General features: G+C 41.0%; 2 protein-coding genes across 3 annotated transcripts; one reads left to right on the forward strand and one right to left on the reverse strand.

The window, feature by feature from the left end:
• Positions 1-7,033: 7,033 nt before the first annotated feature.
• LOC115765183 (probable RNA-binding protein 18) lies at positions 7,034-8,041 on the forward strand. 2 transcript variants are annotated; one of them, XM_030708610.1, is made up of 4 exons: positions 7,034-7,133; positions 7,192-7,289; positions 7,372-7,585; positions 7,665-8,041. In XM_030708610.1, the coding sequence occupies exons 1-4, from the start codon at positions 7,122-7,124 to the stop codon at positions 7,965-7,967; spliced, it is 627 nt and encodes a 208-aa protein (XP_030564470.1). In that variant the 5' UTR covers positions 7,034-7,121; the 3' UTR covers positions 7,968-8,041. The 2 variants fall into 2 exon arrangements, with proteins under 2 accessions (XP_030564470.1, XP_030564472.1); XM_030708612.1 differs by lacking the exon at positions 7,034-7,133 and having other exon boundaries at positions 7,208-7,289; positions 7,418-7,585; positions 7,665-8,040.
• Positions 8,042-8,349: 308 nt separating this feature from the next.
• LOC115765184 (probable 28S ribosomal protein S25, mitochondrial) lies at positions 8,350-9,098 on the reverse strand. The gene is made up of 3 exons (XM_030708613.1): positions 8,870-9,098; positions 8,620-8,814; positions 8,350-8,551 (listed from the first exon to the last, which is right to left on the reverse strand). The coding sequence occupies exons 1-3, from the start codon at positions 9,004-9,006 to the stop codon at positions 8,380-8,382; spliced, it is 504 nt and encodes a 167-aa protein (XP_030564473.1). The 5' UTR covers positions 9,007-9,098; the 3' UTR covers positions 8,350-8,379.
• Positions 9,099-9,527: the final 429 nt, after the last annotated feature.

Raw genomic sequence — 9,527 nt, forward strand, 5'->3', positions numbered from 1 at the left:
CGTCCAGGTACTTTATCCCCCTCGCTGATTCAATGACTGCGCTGCCGACTCGTATGTGCGCTGTTTCCACCTATTTTGTTTGCTAACTAAACACCGCTTTTGTTTTATGAGCAGTCAGCTCAACTCCAGCTACTGCCAGCCATTGGTTTACACGGTCAATGCTGTGGTTGCACGATTTCTCGAAGTCCTTCAATTCTTTGCCGACGATTACAAGGGCCACGTCGTCCGCGAAGCCGATGATGCTTGTATCGATCGGGAATTCCAGTCGGAGGATGCCATCGTACATTATGTTCCAGAGGAGCGGTCCTAGGACTGAACCTTGGGTGCCTCGCTGACACTCGGTGTGTAGCGGGGCCATCTGCGGCGTCATATTGCAGCAGTCTTCCTCTAAAGTAGCTGCTTATCGTCTGATGAAGGTAGTCTGGGACGCGGAACGTTGACAGGGCATCCAATATTTTGTCCAACATCCAGCGTGACAATGAGGCAGTACTTTTTTGTGCCGCTCTTCCATCTAGATCCTTGGATGGCGTTTGTTGCTATGCCGACCACTTTATCTAAAGCGTCTACTATCGACTTTTCCTTGGTGAAGCCAATTGGTTTTGGGACAAGCCACCATTGTTGTCAATAGCTGCTTCCAGCCTGGTGCAGATTAGCTTCTCCAGTGCTTTGCCCAACGTGTCCAAGAGGCAAATCGGTCTGTTTGACGATGGGTCGTTTGGCGGCTTACCGGGCTTCGGTAGCAGGACTAGCTTTTGAAGTTCCCATATCAAGGGGAATGTTGTCTGAAATAAGCACCTTTTAAAAAGCTGTACAAACTGCTTAGGGTGCAAGGACATGCCCCAATCCACTGCCTAGGTGTTGAAGTCACCAGCAATAATGTATCTCCGCATCTGAAGCATGCGCATTTTAAGTCCTCAGCGCTGGTGCAGTTTGCAGCGATGTAGCCGAAACCCTGGCGTATTCGGCAGACCACCCATCCAATCCTTACCTTGGCCATCTCGACTAGCGCCCTGGCTTTTGACGCTAGGAGAGTTATTGTGGCCCTTTGCTGGCCGCCAAATGCTGGTCGCAGCGACTTGATCGCTTCAAACGACAGGGAGTCTTCTTCTGGGGCAACTTTAACTGCGTCGATCACTTCTTCTTTCATCGCCAGCTCGTCCAGGTCCCTTATCTCAACCTGAGACGTCTCAGTTAGCGTTCTCAATATAGCCCGGTCTCCCAAGGCCTTTCCCACAGTTTCCTACTGAGGCGCAGCAGAAAATCGCCTTTCGCAGTCTTTCGAATACCCTGCACATCGCCACTTAGGTGCTTGAGGGCTGGGTCGCCCTTCACGAGCCTAAGCATGTCGGCAAATGTACAGTCACCCACTCCGTGGACTGTAATGGCGTCGGCTCTGGCACGCTTACGCGCTCGTTTTCGTCCGTTGACTGCTGTCCAGCCCTGGGAGTTGCCTTGCCGACCAGCCGTGTTTGGGTTGGCAGGAGCTGCCTTTGGCTGCGTGAGCACTGCCTGCTTCGCTGGGTTCTGGTCCTGGCGCTTAGCCCTTTTGGAGGGAGTTCCGCGCTGTTCTGTCATGGCATCACTCGGCCACTTGGGTGTGCCTGCACCTTTTTGGGCTCCTAGCTTCGCTGGGCGCGGCCTTAGCACGTTCGTTTCACCACGTTTAGTTAGTAAAGGCGTCTTTTGCACCTCGCCGCACTTTGTTTCCACTGCGCAGAGCTTGAGCACCGCCTTCTTCAGTTTCTCTGCCTTCGCGAGTTCAACTCGCATCAGCCCGTTAATGTGGCGTTGTCCGCTGAACAACGCCGTTAGGCCGTCTAGGATTATGCCCATCTTTTCTATTGTGCCTCTAAGGGTTCTTGGCAGCTCAATGCTCGCTTTTGCCGGCGAGGAGTCTGCCACTCCTTGCTGCACTGGCGTGACCATCCGGTGTGGCGGTGATCGCTGCAGCGCAGAGCAGCGCGCAAGGCCTACAGCTCCTCCTCCATTTTCTCCTGTCTAGGCACCTGCTCTTACTTACAGGGCTCAACAGGGTCCCTCGATGGCCAGAAGGCTTTTGACCGCTGGGAGTTATACCGCTCCAACTCGGTCACCAGAGCCCCGTTTTTATGGGCACCGCCGCGGCGGGGGGTTGGAAATTGAAATTGCCGTTTACACCTCTTTGCCCTGGAGCCTGTAGTGAGCACTGGTACCGATTTCTTTGCCTGTTCTTAAGCGCGAACTAGACAGTAAAGCTTACTGTTTACCAGGAAAAGCTTAAGCCTGAAAGTATGCTGTAATTTCTGACCGCTATCTTTGGCACCTTATCGCCTGGTTGTTGTCTTCGCTACGAAGTTTGGTAGCTGGTCCTATAGTGCAGATCAGCTGGTTGTGAACTGCACTAGCCAACACTACTAACAGCTGAATGAACAACTGAATGCAACCAATTGCACAAATAGCTTCGCGAGACGGCTACTGGTTTTGAATGGTAAAACACCCAAAAGGGCACAAAAAACAAACCAAGGAGACGACTCAACAAAGAGTTGGAGATGCCGCCCCAGAAACGCTCTGCACGGGCTTCGCAGTGAGTAAAACCGCGAACCTTTTGGTGCATTGGGCCCAGTTCGATGCGCACATGTACTAACTCTATAAGAATTTTCACAGAAAAACCACTGGTTTTAGTCACCAAATTTTCTATGTTGCTTCTAGAATATTATATATATTTCAAGTATCTTTCATTTTATACCTATCGACACCTCTCTGCCATCAACCCAGAGCTACAAATCAAGATAATAACGCAACTTATATTGCCCACCAATTTCAGCCACAAATTATATGCAATTGACTTTTTGAGAATACACAAATATTCTATGGTACAATAATATATACTGTAGAAAATTTTAATAAAGATCGATTAAGAAAAAACCAAAGTTATATGTAACCGCGCAATGGGATGGGGCAGCTAGCGAAAACTTCAAGAATTTCTATATACATGTGCACACACACACATTCATGCGCGTCTGCTTCGAATTCTATCAACAACATTGTAATTGCGATTGTATTTTTTTCTGTGCTGCTATTTCAATTAATTTTTTTTTCAATAATACACAATTATTGGTGTGGCTGTTGAGTAGAGGCAGTGGCAAGTGGTGCGGTCTGTCGCGAGTTCGAGTCCTACCGAGGAAACTGTGTTTTTTATACCCTGAACCCATTTAATATGGGTATATTGTAGTTGTGCAAAATCCAAATATATGTAACAGGCAGAAGGAAGCATCTCCGACCCCATAAAGTATATATATTCTTGATCAGCACCAATAGCCGAGTCGATCTTCCTCCATGTTCGTCTGTCTGTCTGTCCGTCTGTCCGTATGTATGAACGCAACGATCTCAGAACCTATAAGAGCTAGAGACTTGAAATTGTAGATGTAGGTGCTCCTAATGCCCGCGCAGATCGAGTTTGTTTCCGATAATCGATACCTTACTCCGTTTCCAAGCAATCGATAAGAATCGATATCGATATCCTGTTTTATGGGCAATTTTGGTAAATAATAAGAGCTAGAGTCACCAAACTTTACATATAGCTTCTAAAATAGAATATATATATTCATTTGATGTTGAAAGAAGAGGGTTCAGGGTATTCCCTAGTCGGGAGCTCCCGACTAGAAACTCTTACTTGTTAATCTTCCGTTGTTAACCAGCCTAGAACAATGCTTTGCCTTCCTATGTTAGTTGATTTTTGGCCTCTTATGACTTACACGGAATTGTTGTCTTTTATTTTTACCTACGTGCACGACAGAATACGCTATGCACAATTTTTTTCGTGTATTTTTCATAAATTATAGTTGCAATAATCAATTTGTGTGGACTTTTATATCAAGATAGTTCATGCAAAAAGTGGGCTCTTCAAAAAAAAATTATTTCAAAATCTTCTATTAAAGTTTAGCAATTGTACTTTGGAGAATATATTATATATCTTTCATACAAAGCGTACGTATTACGAAAGAGATTTAAGTACTAAGCGTCTATCGTAAATCCAAAGCTTTTTCGCTCAATCTCAATTAGAGTTTAGCGGAGGCTTTCAACTTCAGTATTTACTTTAATCTTGTGTGGTATAATTGGTTCTGTTGTTTCAACACAATTGTTAGGTAGGGGGTAATCTTACGGTTATTCTCTCTCTTTAATTTAATGTCGGTGAGGATTTTTTGTCATCTTCAGACATATTCAATTTTCTAAATAGCCTGGGGCAGGCTTAGTTAGTGCCACTGTGCCACTGTCACTGTGACTGTAAGTATTCGCTTTTTGCCTGTGGTGCACTGAACAAACACACACAATGCACAAAAACACGGCAGATCGCCACGGAAGCTCAAGGCGGATGACACACATGCATGCACGTCTTTATAGAATTCTGTCCCCAGCATTGCAATTGCAATTAGTTGTGTGTGCTGTGGATATATGCTGCTATGTTAATCCTTTTTTTGTTGAAATTTATTTTCTGGTGTGGTTGTCGAGTAGTGGCGGTGGCACTGTGTGCGGTCGGTACGGGTTCGAATCCTATGGGGGCAACGATTTTTTTATATATTACTACCAAGCAATTGAGCTCGTAGCACGAGCTGCGTTGGGAGTTGCTTTAGAAGAGCGTTCAAGTTTTCACCTACTGTTATTTGGTATTGGTAATGTTACTTGGTATTTGTCAGATTAATATTATTGTGATTGCGTACCCATGGCATCTTTTGATCTAGGACGTGGTGTCAATTAGTATCGTATCGAATGATTTGGTGGCATTGGTGTTATCGTTGTCGGTGTTTTTTGGTGTGCAAAGTTGTGTTAGCTTGTTGACATTTTAAACAAGTTTTCATTTATTTGTTCACTGCTTGTGTCGTTCGGGCCAGTAATAATATTGTCTTATCTTCCGCAGAGTTCTAGAAACTCCTGTGTGGCCTTTGGAAGAATTGACCTGAATAGAAATTTCTATTGGAATACAGATCATTTAATTTATACTCTGTTCTCGTTTTGTCAAGTTATAATTTCACGAACTGTTTTCAACGTCATTACTTGAGGTGGTTTCAATGTTCGCTACTTATTTATTTTTTTTTTTTTTGAATTCCTCGATTGTTATTCGGAATAAGGCGTCTGCGACATGGTTGTCTTTCCGTTTGAGATATTCAACAGTGAAATCAGATGCTTCCAAGTCTAACAGCATTCGCAATAAGAGCTTGGCTTTTCATGAAGAAAAAAAATTATAGCGGCTCATAGATGTTAGGTCTGAAGTGATTTACTGTCCAATATAATGCTGCTTACTCTTGTTCACCTTTCGTAAAAGTTCTTGATGCTGATGCCACAAGAATTTAGTGGTCTTAATGCATTGGATAAGTACCGCACCACAGGCTTGTTTATTTTCATTAGTGGTAATACAAAAATGTTTACTGAATTCTGTGTACTTCACTAGCGGCGGTTTTATTAATTCCATTTCAAGGTGTTTGATTATTGAATTATTGAATTCCGTTGTCCATTCAAACGAATCGTTTTTTTACAAAGCTTACAAAGCACGTAATCCTAGAAAACTGTTGTATAAACCGTCTGTAGTAATTACAAAACGCGACAACACTTCTATCACCGACCGCATCTATCAGAACTGGATACTTTTTCATGACTTTGTATTTAGTTACATCTGATAGTATAACCTCTATCGGTACATTTATTTTAGCAAGTGACATGTTCGCTAAAGAAAGAACATTTCTCAAGATGAACTTTTAGATAATGCTGTCTGCACACGGCTCGCTTTTTATATCCTAAACCCATAAAAAAATGGGTATAATGTATTTGTAATGGGCAGAAGGAAGCATCAATATATATTCCATACTATATATTTTGTTCAGCTATATATGATCAGCATTAATAGCCGAGTCGGTCCAGCCATATCCGTCTGTCTGTCCGTCTGGCGGTCCTGGCCGAGCTAGAGACTTTAAATAAATATCGATATCGAATTCTTGAGCAAATCTTTTGGGTCTTAAGAGCCATAGTATATTTATATATTAAATTTCTTTCAATATATAGCTATCATCACCCCCTACCATAGCACCATAGCTATCAATCAGTTAAATAAACCAATTTAAAATACTCACTAATTGAAGTCACAATTTTAATGCAATTGTCTTTTTGATAATATAGTATACGATTGTTCTATAGCTTAATTAGATATACTGTTGAAAATTTCATCAAGATCGGTTAAGAAACACAAGAGTTTTTGAACAAAAGGTATTTTTATATTGCCATGTGTTTGAGGCAACAAGTGCAAATTGCAAGAATTTATGTATAATGTACAAACGCAAATATGTACTATCAACAGCATTGCAATGGCGATTGTTGTTGGCGATTTTTTTCTGTGCCGCAATTTTTAGCTATTTTTTCCTCATTTAGACATAATAGTTGGTGTGGCTGATGCGTAGAGGCGGCAGCAAGTGATGCGGTCAGTTGAGAGATCGAACCCTACCGAGGAACTACTTTTTTTCAAATTTATTTTTATTGCTGCTGAAGCAAACGAGCGTGAAGCACGAGCTGCATTTGGTGTTGTTGAGGGTTCAGGGTATTCGCTAGTCGGGAGCTCCCGACTAGAGCCTCTTACCAGTTTCAAAATATCTATGTTAAATAAGTAAAATTGAAGACATGATCAGAATATTTTAATATAATATTCCAGGGCCTGGACAATTCCCAATGGCCATATTAATTGCATAAAATTCGAAGCACAAAACGCGACACGGCTAAGGGTGATAAACGCTAATCAAATTCTAAATTTTTCTTAAATTATAAAACAACTAATTTTCTGTTAATAATGTATAAATTAAGTATAATTAATAATTTATTTTATTTATTGAGAGCATTCAACATTTATATTTATATGAAACAAAAGAAATGCAAATAATATTTCTTGTACATTTTTAAATCATAATAGCCTCCACCATATCGAAAATTTGATATTTTTAATGTCTTGTCATCGATAGTTAGCAGCTCTCATTTCTCAGCTCTAACAATAAACAACACTACGCCCGACTCATTTGTGGGGCGACTACACAAAGAGTTACCATCCAAAATGTTGAACTGTTTATCGAGATATCGATGTTTTAACAAATAATCTGTGGAAAAAAATGGCATGTACAGTATGTATAAAAGATAAAATTATTGCTTGGAATCCCTATTAATCAATTTAATTTTTAGGGTAACGCGACTGGGAATCTCGGCATAAATGTGAAGACTGCTATCTCTGAGGAACACCGACGTATCTGGGTAGGAAATCTGGACGCACGCATCACCGAGTAAGTTGTGAACTGTGCAATTGTGCATTACATTTTTTTCCTCTGAATTGTGCTAATATATATATTTCTTTGACAACTATCGGTTTCAACTTCTCAAACTAATGCAAAAATGCGGTGCCATTGAAAAGTTTGACATGTTATTTCATAAGGGCGGTCCAATGGTCGGCCAGTCGCGTGGATATGCCTTTGTCACATTTACACAAAATGAGGGTGCCACTAACGCAATTATAAAACTGGACGGAACTAATGTGGGCAATCGTTGTATAGCTGTGCGTCTTGCTAAGAACATAAAATATGTAAGTGAAGTGTTAACGTTGTCTGATACCAGTCTGCTTGGCATAAGCAGATTTTTGACATATTTTAAAAATCACTTAGGATGATCTTCAAAGGCCCAAACCTCGCATAGAGATACCTGCACTGGGCAGAGTCAAGCGTGAAGAGAAGATAAGCAAAGCAGATGCCATTCGCGCTATTGAGGCCAAACTTAAAACTTTAGAGCGACAGACGGATAATAATTTGGAATTAAACACCATCGGACGTGATCAAAACGTGCCCTTTATCCATCGCTATCAATTTAACAAGAGCCGTGAAGCTCTACAGCGTACAGGACCACACGGCAAATACAATAAAACTAAGTCATCCGCACCATATCAACGTCAGCTTGTCAAACGACGCTGACATAGACCTAATATCTCAAAAACCACTTTTGAATTAATTAAACATTAGATTGGCTCGCTCTTAAAAAAAAAAACAATATAAAGTTAATTCAGTTGGCTGCAAACTTGAATTTTCTACGTATGTCCTCAGGCAGGGGCACTGTTCCAGGGTAGGACACTTGACCAGGTATTTCACAGATGCAGTGGCGTTCGCAATCATATCCAAAGTTGGCCAGATTGTCTGCTCTTCGCCAAGTTGCTATCAATTCAACAAGAGCCGTGAAGCTCTACCACATACTGGCAAATACAGTGAAATACCATATCAGGATCACCTTCCCAAACGACGCCTAGTCAGACCTAATAATATCTTAGAGCACCTTTGATTTGATTAAACATTAAATTGGTTCGCTCTTAAGAAACAATATAAAGTTACTTTATTTGGCTGCAAACTTAAATTTGCCACGCACGTCCTCAGGCAGGGGCACTGTGCCAGGGCAGGACACTTGACCAGGTATTTCACAAATACAGTGGCGTTCGCAACCATATCCAAAGTTGGCTGGATTATCTTTGCTCTCCGCCAAGCGCGCTTCAGCGACAAGTTGCTTACTAAAATATGTAAAATCGTTCAATGCTAGATAACTTTTGAATGCGGTGCCATATAGACAAATGCTTACCGTGTTTTTCCAACTACATTGATTAAGTGTTCAATGATTTCATCCCGATTCTTAGAATCAATGTCAATAATCATATCCCGCCCATCTTCAAAGAAGCAGCGCACAAAAGGCGAGGGCGCCATGTTTTTTAGAGTGACGACCTGTACATCAGGATTCCTAAATTGTATTTGTGGTATGTTCCAAAATACCAAGTCTCTGCAAGGAGATATATTTATTAAATTCGCATCATTATATAGAGATGTAATCTTACCTTGCGCCTGAATGATGGTTACCGTACGTGTTGTAACTGACGCTGAATATTCGCACAGTGTCTTTCAAAACTAGCTTGCCCTCATTTAGATATTTTAACGTACGCCGTATGGGCTCTCGTCCTTTCATAAATGGCATCACGTAAGATAATTGGTTCAATTAAAATTATAAGAAAAATGTATTGCAATTGTCACTTGTGTAATTCAGTCAGCCAGCTATCGATAGTCTCAAACAACGAATACATATCGATATTTTAGAGTAGCCACTCCAAAAAATATTTGCAATTCTTCAGGTCATTCTACGTTTTAGTCACCCTACAAAAGGATCGTCCAAGTAATCGTACATTAATTTAAGTTTATTGTGTATATTGTTTAATATAAGCAACTAAAAATTGTCGATAAGGCATTTGGTACTGAGTTTTGGAAAAGGAATCGCTCAATTATAAATGCATTTATGATTTTAATAATTTATGTTTCAAAACCAAATAAATTTCAAAGCAGAATTGCAAAACATCAAAATATTCACTGTCTTCATTCATTTGTTTTTGTATATTAGCTTACAATATGGGTAAACCAAATAAAAAATTAGGTTTCCACCATTCTCTAAATATCTTACATTAGAGATAACGGCCCCAAAAACCTCATAAGCACGATTAAACC

This window comes from Drosophila novamexicana, unplaced genomic scaffold (genome assembly GCF_003285875.2).
Source record: "Drosophila novamexicana strain 15010-1031.04,08,12 unplaced genomic scaffold, DnovRS2.1 tig00000932-arrow-arrow-pilon, whole genome shotgun sequence".
NCBI classification, from domain to species: Eukaryota; Metazoa; Arthropoda; class Insecta; order Diptera; family Drosophilidae; genus Drosophila; species Drosophila novamexicana.

Coding starts and splice junctions, on each gene's coding strand:
- LOC115765183 (XM_030708610.1), top strand. Junction 7,290..7,371: donor CTGGACGCACGCATCACCGA/GTAAGTTGTGAA, acceptor TGACAACTATCG/GTTTCAACTTCTCAAACTAA. Junction 7,586..7,664: donor TTGCTAAGAACATAAAATAT/GTAAGTGAAGTG, acceptor AAAATCACTTAG/GATGATCTTCAAAGGCCCAA.
- LOC115765184 (XM_030708613.1), bottom strand. CDS start 9,006: ATGCCATTTATGAAAGGACGAGAGCCCATACGGCGTACGTTAAAATAT. Junction 8,815..8,869: donor AACCATCATTCAGGCGCAAG/GTAAGATTACAT, acceptor ATCTCCTTGCAG/AGACTTGGTATTTTGGAACA. Junction 8,552..8,619: donor AATGTAGTTGGAAAAACACG/GTAAGCATTTGT, acceptor TACATATTTTAG/TAAGCAACTTGTCGCTGAAG.